The sequence below is a fragment of the Rhea americana genome, unplaced genomic scaffold (genome assembly GCF_003343005.1).
Source record: "Rhea americana isolate MKP2758 unplaced genomic scaffold, rheAme1 scaffold_6, whole genome shotgun sequence".
NCBI classification, from domain to species: Eukaryota; Metazoa; Chordata; class Aves; order Rheiformes; family Rheidae; genus Rhea; species Rhea americana.
The window spans coordinates 478,951-504,904 of record NW_028186756.1 but is presented as its reverse complement, the minus strand read 5'-3'; the positions used below and the strand labels follow the sequence as shown (position 1 = coordinate 504,904).

At 43.1% G+C, this 25,954-nt stretch overlaps 1 protein-coding gene across 2 annotated transcripts in view; it reads right to left on the bottom strand.

Moving 5' to 3' along the window:
* Positions 1–25,954, bottom strand: part of DCX (doublecortin) — a 74,329-nt gene that overhangs the window by 4,411 nt on the left and 43,964 nt on the right. Inside the window, exons 4-5 of one of the 2 annotated variants that reach the window (XM_085319804.1) lie at positions 14,478–14,580; positions 10,294–10,431 (exon numbers count right to left, since the gene is read on the bottom strand). In XM_085319804.1, coding sequence (XP_085175930.1) covers positions 10,294–10,431; positions 14,478–14,580 — 241 coding nt within the window. The remainder of the gene's footprint in view (positions 1–10,293; positions 10,432–14,477; positions 14,581–25,954) is intronic. The other variant, XM_085319805.1, reaches the window with a different exon arrangement.

Here is a 25,954-nt window from a genome sequence, read left to right as displayed (position 1 = left end):
AGCAACATTTTGCCTTACAAATATTCACCAAACTGATCCAAGATATGCATCAAYAGAAAAACAGAAGGACAATTTCTACATTCCCAAACATTTTAGCATGGCTGAAGCCCCTCAGTATTTAAAGGTATGAGTGGAAACCAAAGGCTGCAGATATCCTGGATCCTACACAAGAAATGCTAGAAGTCAAGTGCACACTAGAAATTATGCAGAAAACTAAACGACTGAGGGCCCTTCTGAAAACTCAGCATAAGCACTAGGCAGTGGCTCCTGGTTCCCCTTGGCATCTCAAGGCTGGACCTGTTCTGTGGCTCCAYCGCTGCTGGCCCTGACCTGCAGAGACATGAACGTGGCCTATCAAGGCGAGAAACAGCAGTACTGCATGAAGCAAAGAACCCCATTTCAAAGACCAAAATCTGGCCTTTGGGGTTGTTTCATTTGTTTGTGCTGTTTTGAGGAAAACAAAATTATTCTCAGTGTTCCTAGTCATTAAAAAATACGGTTCAGCAAAACCAGCTTTTGGAAAGGTTGCTCTGTGATCCATTGGCAGAGATGGCTTTTAGTCAAAATGAAGGTGCTCGGGTCAATGCCAGAGTTGGCTATAATGTATTTATTGGACTAAAAAGAAATTAAAGGAAACAGCATATTACGGAGAAAATTGACAGGAAGCAAAATGGAATAAGGAGAAATTTAGTTTTTCTTACCACTGATATTCTTTGAAGTAAGTTAATGCCTTTGATAATTAACAAGTATCACGCTAAAAATGTCATAAGGGCATACTTCTAGTGAGTATGGTTGTGCATACGTTGTGTATCAGTTTCATGGATACAGCCCTTCACCCTGGCCTTGTTTCCACGGACTGCAAATGTATAGCTCTGGCAGCACAAGTAGCATTACCTGGGGGAGGAAATTCAAACTCATGATGGCTATGTCTAAGCATATTATCTCTTCTGGCCTTTTCTTTTTGCAATCCAAGCAGCAGCAAGCTGGAGGCCTTATGAGCATTAAACTAGGTTTCCTAGTCAAGCCTACAGGAAGTGACATTTCCAAAACCTATTCCAGATGTTAACATAGTCAGCACAGTCCACAAAACTAAACCCCAAGTATTTTGATTGTCACTTTCTTAAATGGCACTAATGTTGCCAACCCTCCAGACAGCTATACCAATCCCTCCCCCTCTTTTAAAGAAACTGTTTTTAATTGCTTTGGTATTTCATATAGAAAGACAAGCTTGTCATCCTGCTCTCTGAGCACCCAGAACCTGTGCATACCATTACTCTAACTGTAAAGGCACGTGACATCCACTGGAGGATGGATAACTTCAACATACAGGACTTATACTTTCAGTTATAGTAATTGCATATGCAAATTAGATGTACAATTCAGCAAGTATCTGAGTGTCTAGAGGAGGCCTTAAAAGTGTATAAAGTATCATACCTTGCCACTGGTTTTTAAGAGCAAAAACAGGAGTAATTGATAAAGGTGTAGTCAGATAAAGCAAGGTGGTAGCATATCAGTACCTGCACCTCCAGCCACCTGGCAGCCTCTTTGCCACTGACATGCAAACTGGAAATGAGAATTAGGAGCATCTCAGAGGGCTGCAGCCCTAAGGAGGGGGCGAGGTTTAGCCTGGGTGGAGATGGGTGGGCTGAGTCACAGCTGTACAGCCCTGACTCTAGTGATTCTGGCCAAGATGAATTGAATTTTCATGAAAATGTGGGAGTATATTCCCTACCACAGGTTTACATGCATGTGCAGCACCCAGTGGGGCTAAAACACATCAGGCCTTTTCATTAGTGCTTTTTTTGCAGAGTCTGGTCCCAATCAAGTAAGTATGTTTAACCTCAGGCTCATTACTGTGAAGGATGGCTGGAGGCAGACAGTTAAGTGTGCACTCGATTAACTGCCTCCAAGGGTCAACAGCAGAGCCTGGCTTGGCTTCAGCACCGCCAGATGCTTCACTTCCGTGCTCCAGCCCTTGGTTTGGACTATGCTGTGATCAGCCTGCTCAGCCTCTCCTCACAGAGCAGCTTCATTGGGTATAAACCATTCAAAATTACCAAAAAAACGAAACAAACAAACAAACAAACAAACAAACAAAAAAAAAAAACACTGGCACAGGGACTGAACTGATGTTCCTTATATGTCATATGGAAAGATATGTTCCTCCTTCCCACTCTCTGATCAGCAATTCCACAYTGGACCTTCGATCTCTTTTCTGTCAACAAGCCCATACACCCTTCCTGCTAAAACTTATGGTTTCAATTTATCAACTTTTTTTTTACTTGCAAAAATATTCCTAGGAGACTACAATGTGTAATTTGCTTTTTTAATCCATTTGTTGTTGGCTTTTAGGTCCTCGTTATTTGCCTCATTGCTCTCTGATGTAGTAACATCACTCTTGCTTTCATTCCTGAGTTGGCTTCATTCCTCTCCTCTCTCATCTTCAGGTTGGCAGTTAAGGTTAGTTCTGGGCAGTACTACTGGATCAAATGTAGAGGTTATACACGTGAAATCGAGTGAGCGTAAAGCGAGTGTAAAGAAACATATGGCCCAAACCACAGGACAGAGGAGGAGAAGCAAGAGCAGACATGTTATTCCACCTCAGACTCAACAGATGCACAGTGACATGGGGCCTCCATCTTCATATCCATCATTTCTATGCAAAAAGGACTGTTGGGAAAGGAGGCTATTCATCATAGATAGCTTTTTCTCATTACAAATGCACCTCACTGAGGAAGTAGGTATCTCTTAAAAGGTGGTAGAAATAATGATTTCTCTGTATTTGGGAAATGGAGTGACTCTTCACCTCCCTGTTCCACTCAGACCATCCCTTACGGGGGGGGGAGGGGGGAGAAAACTAGTTACAGAGACCCAGGAGCTATTGCACACTGGTCTCTGCTCTGTGACATTTCCACTTTTCACTTTGCTCCAGTTCTAAAAAGTGAGTTGCCCTTAAGGTTGGTGGGAAAAAAAGTAGAGTTCACTAGCTGTATGCCATATGATGAAGGCACTTCAGACAAAACCAGCTTGGATCKCTTTTATGTTTCCTTAGCAAGTGACTTTGAATTTCCTGTTAAAGCAAATGTGGAGTAGAATAATTCTAATGTCCTGTATTAGGTGGAATGCATCTCTAATTTCTAACATGCCTCTTTGTATTTATTTCCAGTTCTCACTGATCTTGAGGCAGGCAGTAATCCTTCCTATGATGAAGAGCACCACTTARAAATCCCAGGAAAAACCCAAATTTCCCTTCCACAAACAGGAAAACTGGAGAATGGCTAACATTCAGTGTGTAGCAAATTGATGTAATTGCTGCAGGGAAGGAGAGAAATTCCCTAATACAATAAGACTTTTAAGTGCTATAGTGGGATGTTAATATTTTATGAGCACTGATGAAAAAACAGACATGACATCCCAACCAGTAATCCAATGAGACAGATGTATATCATTACAGATACTCGCGTACTGTTTTGCAGCAGCAGCAGCAACAATTAAGAAACTCAGTTTAATTTTCTCTGTGTCTCCTAATGAAGAATAGCATTCATAATCAAACTTGCACACATTTCTTTTGAACTCAATGCAAGGAAATCACAAAAGGCAAAGAGCAGATCCCAGGTGGTATTTGATACAGCTACTCCACTGAAATTTGCTGATGACTTGCAGTAGCTGGGGATCTCACATAAGCTCAGCTATTAGAAACCATTCTTCATAAACAGCTTTCATTTGAATTCATTTGTTCTTTCTGTGGCTTTACTGTTTGTGTGTTTATCTCTTATTTATGGCATTGTATCTGTTTTGCAACTTCAATTTACCTTAAATCTCCTTTGTGCCTATGACAGGTCCTTTAATTGCACAATCATCTGCCTCACYTTCCTCCCTAGGCCCCTTGCCTCATTCAGTGCACAAGACAGTTTGTACTCAGGAAAGGAATCATGCTTGTCCAGCAAAGGAGAGGGAGGATAGAAAAGACAGCATCGTGTTGTGTTTGAGATGGCTATGAGATATCCAGGTAAACTGTAATCTCTGCCTGCCTCTCCCACAGATATTTTAGCTGAACTTCTCAAACGCAGTCGGTCCTTGAGTGCTGCTCAAGTTTATTTGGCTAGCTGGGACTTTGGATCTGAATTTGCAGCACTGGTAAGCAGCGAGACCTGCAAATGAGGTTAGGGAGATCACTTTTTCAACCTGACATTTCTATCAATGAACAGAACTGGAAAAAAGCAGGGCCCAAAGATCAAAGGGAATGCTCAAAATCTCCTTTCCTCGTAATTTGGAAAACTAGGCTAATACTGCTTGCAACTTTGGGGTTCTGCAGATGACTTCTTCATTTGGGGAGCAYAAGCTCATACACCAAAAAAGCGAGAGAAAGAAAACATGAAATACACAGACAATTTTGTCTCCAGGTCAGGGACTGAAGAGTCACCAAGAAAATAAGAAGGGCAATGACCACACAAGCGGAGCACAAAGCAGATGTACCAATCGCAGCTCATTTACTGAGTRCAAGCGATCCAGCCCCCCAGGACAGAGGAGCCTGTAGAAGAACTACAGACTCCATTATAGTGCTCACTCGGGAGCGGAAGAATTCAGAATATGCTGACATCCTCCACTCAGGCACCATCCTAACTTCTACGCACTCAGCTTTGCAGTGTTGACACCCTTTTATCAGTGTTTTGCAAGGGCGATCCCTCCGCTGGGTGCACACTGTGGACTGTGAGCTAGCAGAACGTAAGTGCAAGTGGGATAACAAGCTGCTCTGTCTTGTGTGCAATGCAAAAGACATCTGCTGCCTTTTTAACACATTCATATGTAATGACCCTTGGGAGCCAGATCTGCAGCCAGGACAGACTGAAGTTCTGTATCTGTTTTGCTAATTGTTGCTGCCTTGTGAATATGCTTTTGTCCCTCTCTGAATCCTGTCATTAGAGGAGTGAGAAATTAAAGTCCAAAGCCGTGCCTCAGAGCCCTGCTCGTAGGCTCCCTTAACCAAATCAGCGCAAGGCTGGGGAAAGCTGTATTCACGTTTCAGCACAGGCACCTGTGGCTCTGTACTACAAGGAACTGCAGTCAATCTGTTTTTAAAAATCATAGACTCTCCTACCACAGCACGTGTAGTTACACAGCAGAACAATCATCTATCAAGCAAGTTACTGTAAGATTAATGAAGGTTTTCAAAATAAAGAAAAAATGGCAAATGACATTCTATTTTCTCCACTGCRTTCCTCACCTGAAGATTTGACTTCATATTACAGCAGCCTGTTAAAGAAATCTTTTGTCATAATGTTGCCCAACTTCATGCTGACCCTACCACATTTAAATTTCACAGACTCTATACAACACCTTCGTGCATCCTCCTCCTGGACTGCCTAACACATACCACAGCATAACCATAACACAGCATTTCCTCAGCACATCAGCACATAACGAATGTTTGTGAGCTGTTATGGAAGGACACAGCAGCTGGAACCCAGAGCCAATCTCATCTCACCCAGTCCTCCTCTAACATGTTACGAGAAGGCATTGCAGGTATGGCTTAAGCTGGATTTTATTTCTCTAAGCTGAGTCATTTAGCAAAGCTGACTTCATGGAAAGAGATGTAGAGGCAGGGAAGAACCACAGAAGCTCCGTATCTCCAATTCAGTGCTCAAATTGCAATTGGGTATATTTGGGTCATCCTCAATAGACATCTGTCTAAATTATTTTCTAAAAAAACCCAGCAAGTCTGACTGGGAATCACAAGCTCCCTAGGCAACCTGTTTCAGCAATGAATGATCCTTTTAACAGAAAGGTATTACTAATATCTAGTCTATATATACCTTACGAAAAATTAAACCAATTACTTCCTTTCTTATTCCTAATGAACAGAGAAAAATTGACCCTATCTTCTTTTTAACACTTTGAATGCATTTGAAGGGTGTTAAATTGTCCTTTTGTGAACTTCCCCTTTTCTAAGCTGTCAGCTTCCTTCAACCTTGCCTCCCAAGCCAGTTTCTGGGAATTTTCTTCTCTTCTGGATTTTCTCTAGTTTGCCTACATCTTTCTTGGATCTTACATCTTTGCCCTGCCCAGAACAAAGTACAACACCCCTAGCTCAGCCAAGGCCAAATAGTGAGAGCAGTCCCAGCCTGAAGGGCTGTGTTCCTGTCAATATGTCCCAAGAAAGGCTTTTTTGCCTTTTTTTAATAGAGCACCCCCTGGTTGATGTACATGCAGACAGGGTTCCACCGTAACKTTTAGATCTCTAGCCACAGCTCATCCCAGTTCACACCGATATATGAGACAGTAAAATCAGTGGAGGTCTACTAGCTATCATTTGGGGGATACAGAAGAAACAGGCACTTGGCTACATGCTTGTAAAGGGATCAGTAAAATGTTGTTGTATTTTGCTAACTGCCTTSCTGGAAACAATATATTGCAGGAGCTGCGTGAAGGATGATCATGCAAAGCTGCATCAGAGCTTCAGCATCAGAGAGATGAGAAGCTAAAGGATGTTTGTGGAAGGACAGTGGGAACTGATGAACAGGTAGGCAGGGCCTTTCAGTCAAAACAAACCTAGAGGTGAAAACAGCTCCAAATGGAACAATCAGGACAGTACCTGCGGAAACTGCTGAATCACAATAGAAATGCAGTGGCATCACTGAGAAGGTGCATATATGGGCTGGAGTGGTGGGGAATGAGAGAAGGAAGAAAGTATTCTTCTTGGGAATATGGAGCTTGCTTGGGAGCTCTTCAAGTCCTGTCTCATCAGCACAGCTAGAGTTCTCTCAGACACTGCACTCTGGCAACTGATCTCCACTAGAGGTAAGGAAACACGGCTATAAGGACTGTGGTCTTTACCACCTGATTATATGAAGACATTTCTTCATTGTCTGTTTATTCTTTCATCTCATGTTCATTCAATCATTCATTTAAATGACTGTAGGACAGAGAGATAAAAGTTCTGTCTCACCTCCTTTTCAGTGGCTTTGCAGACTTGTTACACATATTTCCTTCTGTATTCTGCCCTCATTCTGACTCAGCCTTGGCCCAGAGACCACAGTCAAGAAAAAGCTGTGGATGCCATCAGGGGAAACTAGACTCTGCCTCGCAATACGATCTCCCTGCGGCTCTCCCGGAATGTCCGTTGCACCAGGACCCATGTCACTCATTGAGAAGGAGATCACTGGATCCATAGCAAAAACCAAAAGGAGCAAAGGGTATCAAAGGTAAATAGCATCTGGCACAAAAAACAATCCCTACATAGGAAATTTCCAGGCTAGTGAATCAACTGCAATGGGGATCTGCGCAGTGTAATTTCTGTGACTACGGCTGACACAGCGTCAGGCCGCACAGCTGTGTTAATCCACCTGCACAGTCTGACAGGTTACTGCAGCAGTATCAAATGGCTGTGGCAGAGTGTGTGGCATGCTGGAGCAGTCTTTGACCACCTGGGGGSTGGCTTCCTTTGTCAGAAGGTCTGGGGCACGTGCCACAGGACACTGGGCACGCATGCACTGGATATGGCTCTCATCTCTGGCAATCTGGGAGCTCATAGCTTTCGTTTTGGCAGTATTACTCTCCTAACGCTTTCAGGCACACAAAAATCCCTAAATAGAGAGYCTAAGAGCTCTTTTTCCTGCATGATTCCAAATGTGGATTATACAACACTTTCTACCAATTGGTATTACTATCCAGGATGATCCATTAGGAAAGCAGGCCTAAGCAGTTTCAGCGATGTWCTCAAAGCCACAGAGTGAGTCAGTGGAAGAGAATGGGGTAAGACACAAGTCTCCAAACMCTGTGTTTGGAGGATAGCTGCTGGTTGTGCATGAAGTGTTTCCACAGCTTTGAGTGAGAGGTGTTTTATTATGTTGACATACGAAGATCAGAAGTGTTCTTAGTGGTGAGCGGCAGGGTAGCAGATGCAATGTTTTCATGCTGCCAGCACTTCATCCTCCATATTAGCAGCACTAGCAAGCTGTGCTGAAGTTGCTTTTTCTTCTCTGTGTTGTAGCAGCAACATATTTCTTCTGTCCACTGTCTGCTGGCAGCACTGGAGTCCGTGCCAGTGCATGAGGCCTGACCCCGCATGCACAATTTGCTTTAAGACTTAAGCTGCCTGCATGGATGATGGATGAGCACTGGCAAAGGCTATTGACCAGGGTCCAGCTGTAAATCCACTGCATTCTACGTTTTGCTCTTAATAAATAATGTACCATTTTTCCATATGCTTTTGAAGGGAAATGGAATAATTAGGATGAGAAATGGAAAAAGAAATAACATCCTTTCCTATAATGGCAGTGCAATTGTAATGGTGATGGTTCAGACATTTCATTCAAGCAACTTGGAGATTTATCTCAGAATCTGCATTTACGTCTGCAGCAAGATTTCACAGTGGCCCTCAGAGACTATGGCAACCAAAATGATCAAAAAACTGTGGAAAAGAACTGAAAAGAACAGAATCTAATGACAGAATCAAAGAAACTCCAAGTTCTGATATGAYGACTATAACAATAAAAGAGAGCAAAGATAAAAGTTGCAAGTGGGTAGGAGATCAAACACATAGCAAAATATTTAACATACTTGAAATAAAACAGCTTCTAAATCCTTTCACTAATGAAATAGGTGAGAATTTGGCAAAAATGGGTCTGTTTTTTTATTGATCAGCCTTTGTTCAGCCTTCCTGCCTTTTTTGATGTGATAACTTCAAAACGCAGCCAAGCTTGCTGCTTGTTTATGTAACAGAGTATTCATTCTTAAGTAGCACATAAAGCAACTGTTTTTATTACAAATCCAAAGGGACAAGAACACAAGATCATATTCTTTTTTCTCTCTATCCTGATAAGACAACCGTCTTTGATTACCTTTCCAGGACCAAAAGATCTCCATCATTTTAATTCTCATTGAACAGGACACACTGCCATTTTTTCTGTATTGAAATCACAGAGAAAAGTTTGAAAGACTCTTGTCTAGATGGATTAGAGAAACCTGAATTGTCCTTCATTACTGGTCTTAACTCTCGGAGCTGACTATTGTTTAGTGTTTGTGGTTATTTTCATTTCCTTCCTAAAAGCCTCACTWACTGTTTGACCTGAATGATTCTATGATTCTATGAAGCAAACAAGTAACAGTGTGTTCATTAAACTTCATCAGATGATTCACCATTTGGTTCCTACTGAGTAAATCAACCAGTTAAAATCAGGGACACAATAGTTGCCATTTCATATTATACTATATGCTCATGCCAAAAGGTCTAATTCTGGTGATAATAAGCACTTGATGCTTAGTTTAAGTGCAGTCTCACAAYTCATGCATGACCTGATTCCCAGATCACTGAATGTGACTTACTTACCAACAACAGATTTTGAATCTTGTCTTCTGTACACCTAGGGAACTCTACCATGCATTGGGGATTGTAAAAACTTTTTAGTTTGTAGCAAACCTAAGTTAAAGAACAGTGGATATGGGAATCTTGAAGGAAAGGTCTATAAATGCAGAACTACTCTCTAGAGAAGGAACTTTTTTTAAAAAATACTGAGTCTTCGCATGGATCAGACAATGTCATGTTGTCCTTTCCAATAGCTGAAGAGGATCATGAGACTCTAAATAAATGAACTATTTTCTGAGACAAATCTTTCTGAATACTGTCAGGAGAATTTTATTTCCAGAAAGCCAGTTCCTACTGATAGTCAACTGTTGTGTGGTGTTCACACGCAATGTGTTACCACGAAGGAGAAAAGCAATTTCTGCTATGCGTTGCCTGGGTTAACACTATGAGTCACTTGAATTCAAGCTATGAAGGTCTCCTGGAACAATTAAATGCTTATTTGGGGCTTTGKCTGTTTTAATGAAAGGCCACATGGGGACCTAGAGACCCACCCTTTCCGCTGCATGACTCTAAAAGCCATCAACTACCAGAGGTGTGATTCCCAGTCAGGCCTTAAGCTTACGTGCACTGCAGGTCTCAAGGTGTGTTACACTGCCATTCCAGTCGCAGTGCAATCGTTCCAGAGACACTCCTAGGCTGTGCAATAACTAAGTTTGCATCACACAGGAGCTTATTCTAGATCAGTCTGTATCTATAGGAAACACACAGGAGCACTGGATGATCCTTACCCCGCTATTACGCTTAACCAACCAGAGAATCCCTCTCCAGTATTTATTAAGCACCTCCTCACACTAGCACCAGCTTTTTGTGTGTAAAAATGCCAAAGTCTCAAAGCCAAACACCCAAAGTCAGTACATCCAAAGACAAACAGTATTTTTTTTCCTCTCCAAGCAGAGTTAATATTCAGACACCAGAAAACAATCACTCACCGTCCTGATGGTTACCTGAATCGGCTGGAGACTTACTCCGGCGCATGGGGGCTGGACTCTTTGCTGAGCTCTTCTGAGGTGTGGGAGATGACTTGCTGCCTGTGGCGGCTGCAGGGCTCCCTTTCATCACTCGACACTCTAAGGAACAGACAGCAAATGTGGTTACGTCCTGACCCATGCTCTCTGCCAGGCAAAGTGCCTACAGATAAGAGATATGAAACATCCAGAGGCAGCTTAGGGCTTTCTGTCTCCAGGGAACCATGAAAGTATGAGCACCACGTGCGAAGTGGGTGTCAGCACACTTTCTCCAGGGCAGCTGCACCAGAAACAAGACTTTCTGGAACGAGGGCAAGGAGCATTGCTCCTCCAGAAGAAGCCCTGAGAAAGGCTACGTCAAGACCAGGCTGGCTCCCAGCACTGCTCATCTCTATACCTCTGTCCTAGATGGATTTTCTGCCCTCTCCCTTCCCTTGGGGTCCCATCAAGTAGTGGACACCATGAAAGTGGTCAGAACCTACTGAGGGAAAAAATCAGGCAAAAACCAGTTGATTTGCTGTGAGCATAAAATGTAATAAAATGATGAGTTCAATTTACACAGGTGCAGAAAGCCTGCTCACAGCACCACTTAAAGATCTTGAAGCGGTGCATGGGCCACCTGGGCCAGGTGGACTTTCACCCAACCTGAACCAACCTTCCTTCTGTGGTTACACCAAGTTGCAGCATTTCAGATGCTATTTTTGAAGACAGAATAGCTTCACAAGAAGCTAATTACAAGGTTTGCAAAAGCATGTCCTCTGTCCTGGGCACTAAACACTTTTGGAAAGCTTTGTATACATATGTCTAGCAGATTTATGTACTTAAAGACATGAGCCCCAACCATGTTTCATTAAAAAATAAATAGACTAGAAACAGGGGAAAATGTAAACACAACCCACAGTGCCCTGCAGAAGGGAACTGAAATGCTAACAAACCTCCATGTGTCCTAGGATTTCAGGCGTACCAGACCTTCAAAAACAGGGTTTATTTACATGTAGAGCTAAGAGAAAAAGCAGTTTTCCATCTCTGAACTTAGTTAACAGGAAGACAACAAAAATGGGATTTCCTCTTTGTCAAATGCTGACTGGTCTCACCTCATCTCTTACAGACTATTCTCACTAAATACGCGAGAAATAGCTCTTTATCCCAGCCATGAAATAGATGTCTGACATACAGACTATGTTTCAGGGGCAAGTTCAGCTCAGCTTGCATGGCTTTTGTCTGAGAATCCCCTTGACTGGATTCTCTAATGGGAATGAAATAAGGCAGCACRTAGCAGACAAATAATTGGTCAACTGAAAACAAGTTGTCTGACCTAAATGTGTGTTATTTATTTATATATCAGAATATCTTTGAAAATGTAATCACCCTAAATTTTTCCCCAGGCTTTCCTCATTATCAGTCAAGAGTCAGTCTCTTTTTCTTCCAGATGGTCTGCGAGAGAGTTTGCTGTTGGGTCATGCAGTGCAAGAATATAAGGAAAGGATGTTCTGTGCTCCAGGGATATTGCGTGGGGATAATTAACCTACAAGGACTTTATCACCTCACCTACTAGATAGTACAACATAGATTTTGGAAACTGTAAATTAGAGATACAAACAATGTGCATTTTTTCTTAAGATACCTGATATCTTAGAGCTGATGCCACGGAAAGCTTGGTAGGACTCCAGCACTGATATATCCTCAATTTTTTTTACACAAAGGACAGTAATGGGGTGGAGTGGGAGGAAGACAGCCTATTCCTCCTTGTCAGTAAAGAATATACACTGTCTTATGTGCCATGGTGAGATAGCCACTAGGGAGAGCTGTGCGAGACTCTGCTGGTGTTAACCAGCCAAACCAAAACATGGGCAAAATCATCTTCAGTCACTGCAGAGGAAACATTTTTTCAGGGCTCTGGCACATACCTGTCTAACAAAAGCAGCGCAACATTTGGGTCTCGGGATGTGATTCAGTTGCCCAGCCACAGGCACTAAGGGCTCTGTGAGCTGTCCCGGAGCACAGCCTCTGCCTGATACCCGTCAGCCCCTCACGGGTAACTCAGATRGTGAGTGGCATCTCAAATGGTGCCAAGCACCTATATTTAGGCACCTGAATTATTCACTAAATATAATTTTGATTGGAAAAAATAATCCTAAAAAGTGGAAATACTCGATTTTGCCTCTTTTCAAGAGTTTATTCTGATTCCTCCCCTACAGTGGAGATATTCCTCAGAAAGGAGCTCGACACTGCATTTTCCAGCTCAGAAGAGCTGACGCTGAGGAATTCCTCCAGCTCTGCCGCAGGCAAGTGCCAGTGCACCAAAGGCAATCACTGCCTGTTTGCACGCCTTGAAACAAGGCACCAAGGGGAACCCTGCCTGTGCTGACAGCAGTGTCAACATGCCCCTGAACGTCTCTGGCATGTGACACCTCAGTGCGTTTGGACTGGAAGTGGTGGGTACAAATGAGACAGAGCAGCAGCATCTGGAAGGTGCTCGGTGCAGGGATTATGGGGCGGAAGCTGCGGTGGGCGGTGAGGAGGARGAAGATGACATAATCTTCTTTCTTTTATGCTATTTCTCATTTTGTTTCCTGAYGTCCTGCCAGAATGAACATAATAGCCAGCAATCTGAGCACATGTCATCCAAACGGGCAAGAAAAAGTACCCGTGACAGAGGTTTTAATAAGTGACATTGATCTGCAAGACATTAGGACTCTCAGCTCTCCTGGCAGTGTCTGACTCGTAACAAGGAAGGATGATGGATGCATAACRGGAAAACACTGCTGGCTGATAACTCTTCATATATTTCCTGAGAGGGGCAGGGCACCCTCACTTCTCCTGAAAATACCACTACGAGGTGCAGTTGCTCAGTGCTTGCCCAGCAGCAGGCTTGGCTTATTTTCTTAGAGAAATCCAAGCAGGAAAAATTAGCAGTAACCAGGAGTGTAGGCAGAGATCTGGGCTTCCCATCAAGTCGTGCTGCTAGGATTGCATCTGAACTGTTTTACAGTTGAAACCACCACTCCCCCCCCCAGCTGACTCAACTGTGGAGCRTTAAAATAAAATATGAAGTTCAGGTTACAGATTGCTTCCCCGGCCTGACACAGGCTTTATTCTCTGTCTGCAATATTTCAGCTGAACCTTGGAAACTTTCTTTGAAATACCAAAGACCACCAGATGGGTTCATCTGGAGTACACAGGTCAGAAGTACCAGCATCAAATAAAATCAGGCTTGCAAAGAAGTCATAAAAATGCAGTGCTTGGAGATCGAAGGCCACTTGGCTTCCTGGTATACAACAGAAGTCCTGTTTGGTCTTCAAGCCTGAGTCAGTTTGCAGCACATGAGATAGCAAGTGACTCCTGTTCCTTATACAAGACACCTAGAGCTTTGGGAAATACGAGTCTGAATGTTTGGAGACCACATTTTCTCCTACTTTATATAGATTGGATTAATTTACAGGCACAAGTGCACAGGTGTGCTACTGGTATGCACAGTTGCCAGGTGTGGTAGGTGACAATCCTACAAGCAAGCTCTRTTTGTTCKTTGAAATCAAAGATTTCATGGTTTRATTGATCACATAAACTTGCATTATCACAGATCTGTGGTTGCAGTTGTAATAGGGACAAATGCTGGTGCTGTTCCACCTAAGRTGGGAATTATTAGCCTTTCAGCTTTTTCCTTTTTCAGTCAGCAGGAAGAAGCAGCAGAGAGATTTTTCCCCTTAACTATGCTTGCTCCCATTTTTTAATGTTCATGTACATACATAAGGACAAAAGTGATGAACTGCAGGTGTAGGTGTATATGTGTGTTTCTCTTGATCAGAAAAATAAAGATTATTTTCTTGCTTTTTGTTCTCAAGAAGAATATATCCTACTGAGTGTAACTAGATAAAACTGAAAGGATATATGCTAATGGATTTTTCAATAGATGTCAAAATGGTGGTATATTGTAGAATTCCACCTATTCGGACTTAGGCTGCATCTGTCAGCATTTGTCAGATTATAATATTTGCTGACTGTTCCAATATGCGAAAAGGATGTTGTATTCCATGTACTAGGTCTTAAAAAACAGCACAAAAGCATGCAGCATTATTATTATCCAATACAAGCAATTGAAAGGAAATCAGATAAAAACAGAGACTGGAGAGCAGTGTGTTTGATGTTACCGCTTTCATCCAGAGAGAAGTCATCCTGTGCATAGCGGAATTTTTCTGGACCACAGGCGATAAACACATCATCATCCCCAAAGAAATCATGGAGACAGGTCACCTACAGAGAGAACAAAGTCATTTATTTTATTTTTAATTGGCAACATTCTGATGTGGTTCAGTTTTAATTTAAGCATGAGAGTACTGCTTCTCAGTTCCCCCCATCCCATGCTAATTCCGTCCTTTTTTCCATAAGCTTGTTGCACAACACACAACGTTCTCCAGCAAGTCAACCGTTACCGTATAATTTAAAAAAGGAAGAAAAAATCCCAACCACCTTACAAAATCCAATGAGGTATGCCTTTCCCACTCATTCAGGAGCTGACAAACTACATTAGTCATCCTAATGAATGATTCAGGCATTCCTGATCTACTGCGAAATACGAAGCAGGGGTGGCCCCCCACGCTGTATTGTTCAGCCAGGCTATGACACCATCGCCCACGCTGATGAGTACCTTAGTACCAACAAGGCCTGCAGAAGCAAAGGACCACTAAGAAGGTAAAGAGCTGCAGAGAATGGGATGCAGAAAGCTGTCTGAGATACATGGCAGCCACAGTCATGATGGCTAATGTCTCTGAACACCTCGCTTCTCTATTTTGCCATCCTAAATAGGCGGAAATTGTCTTGCAGCATCCGGAGTTCCAGATCCCATGTCTTGCTGTGCAGGGTTGAATGGAGCTGGAGATGAATGAAAGCAACACACAAGATGAGGGAGCTTCAGATCCTCTGATTTTCTCAGAGACCTGACATCTAAGAGTATGAAAATCTGAAAATGCAAGGCAGGTCTCAGGAAGCATGCTGTGAGGAAGGGAAGTTTAAAATGCCGTCACCCTAGGAGCTAATCCCCGATGAAAGCATATTCAAGTGGCAGGGATCCGTAACTCACCTTAGTTCTCTACAGATAATGGATGTGTTGTTATTTTAACAATATTTTTAACAAGATCAAGAGGTTCTATTGATTGGTCAGAAAAATCAAACAAAATATCTGCTTAAAAGGAACAAGGGAAATGAAGAAAGTACTAAAGAATTAAAGTTCTGAAAAGCAGGTCCGAGTGGTAAACCTTGCTCCAAGGCTGTGCTGAGCCCTGCAGGCACACAAGGATGCTGGTATCTTTGTCTCCTGTCTTCCTGATTTTCTGTAATTAGCTGGGAGGGGAAGTAGAAGACAAAATTACCACCCTCCTCTGTCATCCCTGCTGGCTGAGGAATACCATCGCAGTGGCTGCTGGATGCCTTAGCTCTCTTGACAGCCAGGGCACTCCATTTGTTTTTCTCCCATCGCGTGGGCCATGACAAGCTCTCTAGAAGCATTTGAGCAGTCTTGACAAATAAAATCCTGATCTGGATTTCATTTGTTTGCAACAGGACTCAGGTTTCTTACAGGGTGTTAAGAAACTTTCTGTGGAGTACACGGGGATAGGAACGGATATTCTCTGGGCCTTCCTGGCACAGCCACCTACTTCATATTTAAATATAATTGTAAAGAAATGGGCCCCCGATCCTATCTTGTTTCCACCATAATGAGAACTGAAGCTACAAGGAGATACCCTAGGACACATCAAAATCTGCTGATGCTCCCTTTCCAGAGAGGTGGGCCTGGCTCTGCTCGAGCTCACCTCCTTCAGCTGGCACATGCTGCATGAGGTATAGCCCCCTCATCCCTGTCTTCTACCTTAAATACAGTACACACACATGAAAGAACATTCAAGTTTTCCTCAAAGTGAAAAAGATGGTGACTGCACTCATATTAAACCTTGATTGCCCAGATCCTAGCCCACATGGGTGTGGGAAACGCTCTGAAACCAAAATTAGCTGACTCCAGCTGTATGCTGTGGCCATCAGTGGGAACATCACTTGGGAACACTTCTGTACCCAAGTAGCTTGCAGGGCTCTCCCAATCCTCTGTCACYGTGCAATAGGTTGGCTGGAAGAGCTGGAGTCTCCCCGTGCATCTTCCAGATCGGCCAGGACAACACTACCAGTCACAGTCCAAAATCTACTTCGTTAGGCGCTGTAGTGTGAATAATGAGCTATTCAGATTTTTAGTAYTACCCCCTGCACAGTTAAAGTTGTGGCACGTTAGTTACCAATGAAATTATGGAGGTACTTACATAGCGACAGCAAGATAACTATGCACACGATAACTCCCCTGAAACCAGTAACTCAGGTTAATGCTGTTGTGTTATCTCCAGGTAACYGGTGTTAATTCATGTCATCTCAGTGCAATGACTGGGGGGAAACGTGTACATCATTGCACTTTGGAGAGAACCTTTAACACTACCACTTCTCATCAATATCTGGCAGAAAACGCCTCTTATCAGCCCCTGGCAGGCTGACAGGTGGTCTTCCGAAGCACAGAGAGATGATGCTCTTCCCTCTTCACAAAACACTTTGAAAATCAGTATGAAGTGTAAAGTATTGTTGTTATTTTTTAAGAAAGGAAAAAAGTTACTGAGGTAACGTTGGCAGCCTTTCCATKTTCCAAGCAGCTGTGTAGCCATCAAGAAGTAAATGCTCAGCACAGTACCTGCCTGCAAAGAGTTCTTTAGGAGACACCAAGGTACCTCCACTCGATTGACTTTGCTGGCTGTTCCCTCCCCTGGAGCTTCAGCCTGAGGTCCTGACATCCCTGAACCAGCCACTTAATGAGTTAGTGCTGTGTCACGAGGACAAAAACTGCTCATCCTTGAACACRGCACGTGGGAACACCTCCAGCAGCCTGCTGCAGCCCACCAGCAATGCTCCGCAGTGCCTGGGTGGGCTCAACCATACACGCATGCACCTGCAAGAGATGTGTGAACAGCTTGAAAAAAAAMCCCCAGGTTCCACTTTTGGAGGCAGTTCCAAGCAACTGCAAGATCAGCATTGACACTGGCAGTGTGCTGGCGGCCGCTGTCCCTGGCTCTGGCAGGGCGGGACACCGGGGTCTTCGCAGAGGGTCGGGGCATAGCAAGGGACTGTGGAGGGCACTGGAAATAACAGTGACAAACTTACTGTAGATGGAGCTGAATTTCCTTATCTACTGATCTAGTTGAGCTGGACTGTGAAAAGTTAATTTCAAGCTCTAATAAATCAAATATAAAGAAGGCTTTTGGCTATCCTAATAAGGCTCAGAATTTCACGCTGGTTAATATAATGTACAATTAAAGCAGAGTCTAAGAGTGCCAGTTCTGGCTACAATGCCAAACGCTAGCGAAAAGCCTGCTTTTCACATCTGCATGGCTTTCAAAATGAAGCAAGCTGAAATCTGTTATGGCTTCAATCRAAAATAGAATTTTCTTGGCAACTTTCAATGAACTCCAATTTCTCTTTGACTAAAATTAGGTTGAAAATAGTTAACACATTACCTATAAGGAATTCTCCCACAGAAAAGATGACATTTCAAACCAGAGCAGAGCATTACAGTCCTCCCTAAGGATATGTGCCAYTGATTCATTTGCAAATAATTGGGTTTGGCTCAATACACAAGTTCCCATCTGAAAGCTATGCCATGTATTTATACTATGGCAAAGACTCACAGGTTGCTTTGCTCACCCTTCAATATGGAAGCGTGGTGTAGTTAACTTAGTGCTAAGATAGATCACAACATAAGGGTTCAAAACCTTTGCAGCCTTTTGGATTAAATCAAGAAGAATCTAGAGGTACTTTTAATGTCTCCAGGTCATGATACAAAATGTGTATTTTCTCCCTGAACTCCTACCACCACCACAAGCAAAAAGGAAAACTAAGCAACCAAGAAACTCCTGAGAAATAATTCAAAAGTTCAAATGTAGTGGAAAACTACAAGCATGCCCCAGGATAGAAACTTGATTACATGTCAGGCAGGGATACTTGCAACTCACTTTGTTGCATTCCTGTTCCTTCAGATAGTAAGATATTGTGCACGTTTTATAATTACGATCAGCTGGCGGGCTCAGTACTGAAGGCTGATAAAGAACTTGGTCTGTTTGTTGAGCTCCTAGTATTCAGGAAATTATAACTTCTGCATTTGCTTTACTTCTTCCCTTTTCTTTCCTGCTGCAATTTCCACACTTAAAAACTCATCATGGTATAGTAGAAAAGACATCCAGAAAACAACTCCTCTCCTCCCTCCAAACAGCAAAGTTCAGRAAATGCATCACATGTTATGCAGGTTTAACTTGGCTCCATTGCCTCTGTTCACCATGTAAGTGGTATTTCCTGWTTCACTTTTGCTCATTAATTGTAAATCCTTGCCCTGGATGCCTTGATTATTACTGTATGTCCCTGCAACGTGTCCCATATGTATTACTGTCAACATGAAGTTGTTTGAGTAAATTTTCTTAGAGGAAACATGTGCCTTAAGGGCTGGATCTTAGAGCATCAGACCCAGCTTGTCCAAGAGGTGCCTAGCAAACACACCACGGGGGAAGCTCCAGATACGCCCAGCRGCGGAGGCCCGGCCGCGGGAGGGCGGCGAGCGGCGCTGCCACGCTGCGCCTTAGCCGGGACTCACCGTTTTCTCTCCCAGCGCAAGGCCGCTCTTGACCAGCAAAGTGCACATCAACAGAAATGCATCCCTGCCAACAACCTCAAAAGCAGCGTTTCAAACGCTGCATTCTGCTGTTATCTATTAATTTATTAAAGCGCAGGACAGAAAACTGACAACAGCCTGCTAGTGCAAAGATCTATGCTCCTATATGAAATGGCAGCTTTGCTGGTATAACTGTCACCGTGAACCAGCGGCAACAACACTGGAAACCATCAGATTAGTAAGATTTTGGCTTTCTACATTTTTTAATTTCCAAACTTTTTTTCACTGTATCAGCACATAAACCCTGTGTATACAATAGAAAAAAACTACAATAAGTAGGATAAATAGTGTTGGTTTCCAAGATAAATGTGCATGTCTTTGTTTAAAAGAGGATCATGTTTAATTTGAAATTCAGGATTAGAAAGACAATATTGACTTAAAAAAAGATCATATTGCATGAAGTGTTTACAGTCTATTTCCTGTAGCTTAAACAATTCTAATGAAGGAAGTTGTGTCATCACACTCCAGTAGAGTAGACAAGGCACAAATTTATTTCTTGCTAACCAATTATTTCTAATAGATTTCATAGACTTCCTTCTTTAAGGYTTGAATTTTTTTTAACTTGTATTATAAATTACAGAAGAAACAGAAATTGGTAGAGATTAACAGAGATTTTAGGGAATGCAAGACGACTTGCAATTTCTCAGTTTTTTATTAAACATGGCATGTTTTCTCCTTAAACGGAATCCTGCTCTGCTTATACTAGAAAAAACCTTTCCTGAGAGGGCAACGTAGCTAGGATTTCCAAGAGCGGATCTCTGCAGTGACACTCCATTAGCGTCTGCTGCAGCAATTTTAATTGCAGAAAGGAAAGATATGGCCTTCTGAGAGATGCTGAGCCTCCTCGTTCATTTTCACACAGGATTTGCAGAACTAAGCATTTTTCRGGATTTTGCAAACTGCAGCTCGCTTCAAGTATCTCTCTGGATGTGAGCTCTCCGTTGGSTGAAATTGCTGTGACACTACAGACACCGGTCTGCATTCACCTGCGAAAGGAGCACTAAATACACAGGACATACCTGCAGCGTTGTGAATAACCAGCTATTTCTACTATCCTCCAGGAGGCAGCAGGAGTGTTTAAAAAACATAATTCAGTGACAAATAAATAAAAGGAACTAGAAACTAAAAGCCTTTGTCCTCCAGGTTAAGCAATATAGCTTCATTTAAAAGCTACCAGTGCAAAACCATGCTGTGCTTTAAAAAGGTGCTGTGATTAACCAGCACCTCCCACTCCCTTTAATAACGTGCCGCATGACACAGTTTGCTGGGTCTGCGTGACCAGCGGGTCGACCTCAGAGTCCCTCTCAACTACCACAAATACTAAGATCGGCACAGCAGCAATGCAGACCGCTGCCACATTCCCGTTACTTTCACTGCTTGATGGGGCTCTGCAGCTCCYGGGTTGCCGCTTCAGCAGCCTGGTCTGGCCTTCACTCTTGCTGAGAGGAACGTGGGGCACATCTCTGAAAAGGAGTGTGGCACAGGGAGGGTTAAATGAGCTGTCTTCCTGCCCATCTTTGAGAAATGGCTCTATCAGAGGTTCCTCTTCATAGTGGGTAGAGCCAAGTGAGGCTGTAGACAAACAGGCTAGTGACTCTTCAGAAGAGTGATATATGTGCATAACCCTGCCCCCAGACTTTCCATCTCTTCCTTGCAYGCAAAAACCTCTGCCTAAGACGACAAGAAGAGATCTAACTAAGGAGATTTGCAGTAAGATCACAACAGGATAAACTCAGAGCTGAATTTCTTACGTCTTGGGGGTTTTCACCTTGAACCAGTGGCTTGATTCTCCCCAAGCCTTAGTGGAAGTTGGGGCCAGCACTAGGCTTCTTCCTCTGTTTCTTCCTCCACTGGTCATGATGACTTTGTTAACTTCTCTCTCAGATACCTCCTGTTCAAGGATTTAGGAGACAACAGGAAAAGATTCCAGCACAGGGGCAGGCTCAACTRTTCCCTGCATTTCTGCAGATCTGATGGCTATGCTCAAGGAGGAGAGAGATATCTATTTGCTTTCTTCTTCAAACTGTCACACTTCTGCAGTTTGGAAGCCTYGTAAGTTCAGAGCAGGGGGGAAATTGTCTTCAGAAATAATTTCCTTTAAGTCTGTAGAGGCCACAGGGGACAATTTGTATGCGACACATACATAAAGCCCATCAACAGCAGAACTGAGTGAACACTTACTTGGATTCTCTAAGTTGCTCTGATAAATGCTATAAAATTCAGCATACCAGACCACCTGTTAGCTGAAGATAACTAACATATTTTAGAAGCCTGTAAATGTGCATTCTCTCTCAAGTGTCAAGCACTAGAAAATGTAGCTGGAGCTCAGAAGTCAGTGTAGAAGCTAAACAGACATTGAGAATTTAACTGAGTTGAGACCATAACTAAACTCTCTTCAAACTCTGGTTTAAATCAAGCCAGAAGTCTGATGGACATCTTTGTATACCAGTACCTACCAGCACTACAAGTCAAAGTGGCAGTGGTATGTTTATTTTAGATATGAAAACCTGAAGTCCTAAATCATGAAGGCAACTTTGTTTTACAATTAATCAGTTGCGTGTTTACAATCAATAAAGCATGATACAAAAACAAAACACAGAGACTTGTCCGGAGCAAGGTCATGTGTCAGAGTGAATATCAAGAACAAATGAACATGCCCAGTGGACTTTACAGAAATTACTTTCTCTTCTCTTGCAAGCTCTTCACCACATGTCCAGAAAGGAGATTTCAGGAGACTTAAGGGGTTAAGCAGATGTAATGGAAAATAAAGATGTTGATACTGGAATGCACAGCACTTAATACAGCTTTTTTATAACAGTCTAAAGACATGACGGCAAGCCCAGCATAGACACTGAATTGATTTAGCTTTTATTAGATTCTGGTTTCCTGCATTTAAAAAGAAAGGATGTTTGGATTCAATTATTTTTTTAAGTTTGCGCACACCCACTCAATAGATTCCACATTTTCAATTTACAGAAACGGAATTACTGATCTGCTCTCAGGAGAAAGTACTGCTTAAAACAGATGAGCAAGAGAAAGATGAACTGAAAAATCAAGGATGTTGGCATCCACAAATGAGTCAGGAGCACCCCTGTTCCCCCAGCCCATGCCAAGGAAGTACGTGCAATTAAACTGTCTTTGGGAAGCTGCCCTCTGACCTGCCCAGCGTTACAGGAAGAAGACTCTGTCCTCTGCTGTCCCATGCCACAGAACACCCATGTAGAAGCCAGGTCATGCCGCCCCTCACTGCTGTGGTCACAGCGAGCCATCACAACGCGAAGAAAGAAGCATCTCTACCACCTAGGTTTCAAGGCCTGTGATTTGCCCCCTTTACCTCTCTCTATAAAAGCCTAAAGCGAGACTTGCATGGCTGAAAACATTAGTCAAAGATTGCAGCTCTCTCTTATGTTGATGGAGAGCCACGGCTCACAATTACGTCTAGACTGATTAAAACAAACTCCACTCTTCTGTAGAGACTTTTTTTTCCTTTCTCACCTCCAGCAGGGAAAATTCTGGCCAAGTTATCATGATTCAAGTGTTTTCTGTGATGTGTTAGGGAATTTTTAYACTGCTTTTCATCATTTCTCCAACTTCATATTCTTTTTAATTGATGAAAAACCTAGATCTTCTTAATTAGGCTGAATAGTACATTAGGTTGATTACAGGTGCTTTATATCCACTTGGACTATTTTGTTTTAGTGCAACTAAACTAGAGTAAGGACACTAGCTTCTGACCAACATATATTATTTGGACTGATTCTGTGATGCTTATTCAAGTGGAATAAGAAATATTCTTGCACGTATATTTTCAGCAGCTTGTAAGACTTCATGCATGAAGAAGTGCTGCTCTTGATAGAGCTGTAGCACAAGGTGCCTCTTYATTTAAGTATTGGGAAAAGATCAGTTTGAAATAGAAAAGAATTAAAAATAGGGGGGAAAAGACAATAGGCAAAGTATCCAGTAGGAATGTTAAAACTGAATTTAATATATCTGGTGAATAATTGGTGCTTCCAAACTSTGTGAAATCCAATTAGCCCCTGGAAGAAAGGTTAGTTTGTTATCCCCATTCCCTATTCATATGGAGGGGGACTATGAAACAGATATTCAGGCTGCTGATTCTTTTTACCTAGAAGAAAGGCTTGTTCTCACATTCACATGGGAATTATGCCGAGCACAAATGTGCTGTGCATGCAGGGGCATGAGTAGTGCAGACACCAACACCACTAAATAAAAGGTCACTCTTTCTCCAGTCAGAAAACCATAAAATCAAAAATCCTAGGTGACAAATTAAGACCAGGAAAGGAAAGATTTCCAGCACAAATTGCCAAAAAACAGGTAGCATATAAGAATCCAGAGAACTGTCAAACCATTCTTCCTAAGTCTCCCCCTTTGCCATTCCAAGAGGAAACAGTTGCTCTGGAGCACAAAAGACCATCAGGGACTTTGGAAGTAGCATAACTGCACGGCCAACGGCAAGCTACACTGCAAGAGATGGTAGCCTTGGAAGTGGGGGTGCCAGGAGCCTATCAACCTCAAGGTCAGCCTCAAAAAACRATGGGCTGAAATTTCCAGTTAATGGGATTTCCAGCAACGAGCTCCTAATACCGATAGCTGTTGCTGATCCTGTTGTGCATATCTTCATAAAAGAGAACAGCTCTTGTTCTGCTTTGTGCGAGTTTTTCTTTAGCTACGACAACGGTGCTGACTGTGATGGAAAGGCGCTGGTAAATAGTTCCTCACCCCRGTTAAAAAGGCGAACAAAACACTCCTGTGCCAGGCCCGAGTGGGTTGGATGCATGCCCACAAGCAACTGCCTCTGTCTTCAGCGAGCACAGGAAGAGTATTACCATTACCCAGCCAAAAAGCCTAGCATGGTAAAACACTATGCTGAGCATTTATGACTTATAAGTAAGCTCTAAGGGTCTGGAGAAAACCAAGAGTTGATCCTTACTTAGCCTTGCAACTGGTCCTTGCTCCCTAAGAAGCCCTTTCCTCTGTTCCCCACTCCTCCACGGCTGCCTGACACCAGTCAGGGCTAGTGTTCCCCAAAGTCCCACCTCTAGTTGGAGAAGATACTGGGGAAGGGTGGCAGTAAAACTCTTTATTTTTGCTGTGAAAACTGCTCCTATCCTCACCTGCAGCATGCGTTGTTTGCCTAAAAGCCTAGGATGGCATCGTGGCTTTCCCTGTTGCTACCCACAGGAGGGCACCTGGGGAGAGCCGTTCTCCTCTCCCACCATACAAACCTCCCTGGCTCCCACTCCTTTCCTTGCACCAGCCAGCACTAAGTAAAAATACTTCCAATAGTTAAGTGTTTTGTAGTTAAATGCACCAGGAACTTAATTCTCAGCCTGAATGTTACAGATACATTAACCATCTGCCAAAGAGATTTTTTTTCACCCACCTGGTTATGGACTCCAGCCCAGGCACACTTCTCCCAGTGGCAGTGGCCCAAGAGGAATCCTCCCAGGGGGAGGGAACTGATTTATTCATGCATTTGCACGTTCTGGCGATACAACCACTGCTCCTGTGAGCCCCCTGTTCTGCCAAACAACCGCCAGCACATAGCGATGGAGCCAGGGACAGCATACCCCGGGGGCCGTCAGGCTGAGCAAAGATCAAGCAAAATGGAGAGCATCGCGGAGGTGGGCAAAGCAGCAGGACTAGCTCCTACAGCCTCTCGGCAACACAGTCTAAAAAGTCACAAGAGAGGAAATTCTCTCTTTGATAATCACCTACAGTGACAAAGGAAATTGTATTAAATGAGAACGGGTTCAGTAACTATGCAACAATCAGTATGTTTTATTACCCACTGAGGCTGTCTCTCTGTAAGAACTGCAGTTACTCCACTCTGTAGTGTGCCTGGATGACGTCAGTAACTTCTTTCTAAAATAAACGCTAGGGAAAAATCAGGGTCAGACTTGCCATTATTATTAGTGCTCACAAGAGCAGCTTGAGCTCAAGTCAGACATCGCCACTGACTCTGAAGGCGGCAGGTTCTGCACGAGCGGTGCCTTCCCCAGCGCTGCGGCAGGAACGCACTAGCACACTTCACTGCAGATAACCTTGTCTTCCCTAGGGCCTGTGGTAGATAGCATATGTTAATGAACAATATGGCAATATATTATCACATTTTTTTTTCTGGGGGAGCTGCACTCCGTGTCTCAGTTTGAACTCAAAGCCTTTTTCTGAGCAGACAAGACTATTCTGCCAATTCACACTCCGTGTCTCAGTTTGAACTCAAAGCCTTTTTCTGAGCAGACAAGACTATTCTGCCAATTCAGCTTATACACATCCTTGTATCTCAGCCTGTGCTGAGTAGCTTCCAGCTTGCTTTATTCAGGGTCTGAGTCTCAAAACTACACAGACTTTCAAATATCTCTGCTATTTTTACCATTTCTAAAGATACTTCTTCTATTAATTAATTCTTGGATATGCCACTGGGCTCCTATTTTGAGAGYCCTCCTCTGTTTTGTTAAATACCTGAAAAATCTGAAACACCAAAGCAGGTATCAGAAAACTATTAACATTTTAGTTTCAATCAACATTAATGAAAATGACACGAGTATGACAKAGCCAACCTTCAAGCCATCCTTCCCAATACGCACCTCCAAATCTGACAGTCCTGTCCTCCTAGAGCATCACTTCACCTGCAGCCTCTGGGCCGAAGTCAGCCTCACTCTTGAAGAGGAGCAGGGGAAGGAACTGGTCCTGTCTCGTTAACGCTGGCCTTGCCTTTCACCCCACTCACAGCATCTGAGCTGTTGCTCAGTTGCTAAAATATTCTGAAAAGGTCCTGAAGGCACTTTGGTTAAATTTCAGTGTTTGCAAGGATCTTTATTGCACTGTTAATTCTGGAGATTAATGGGAATTAAAAATGGT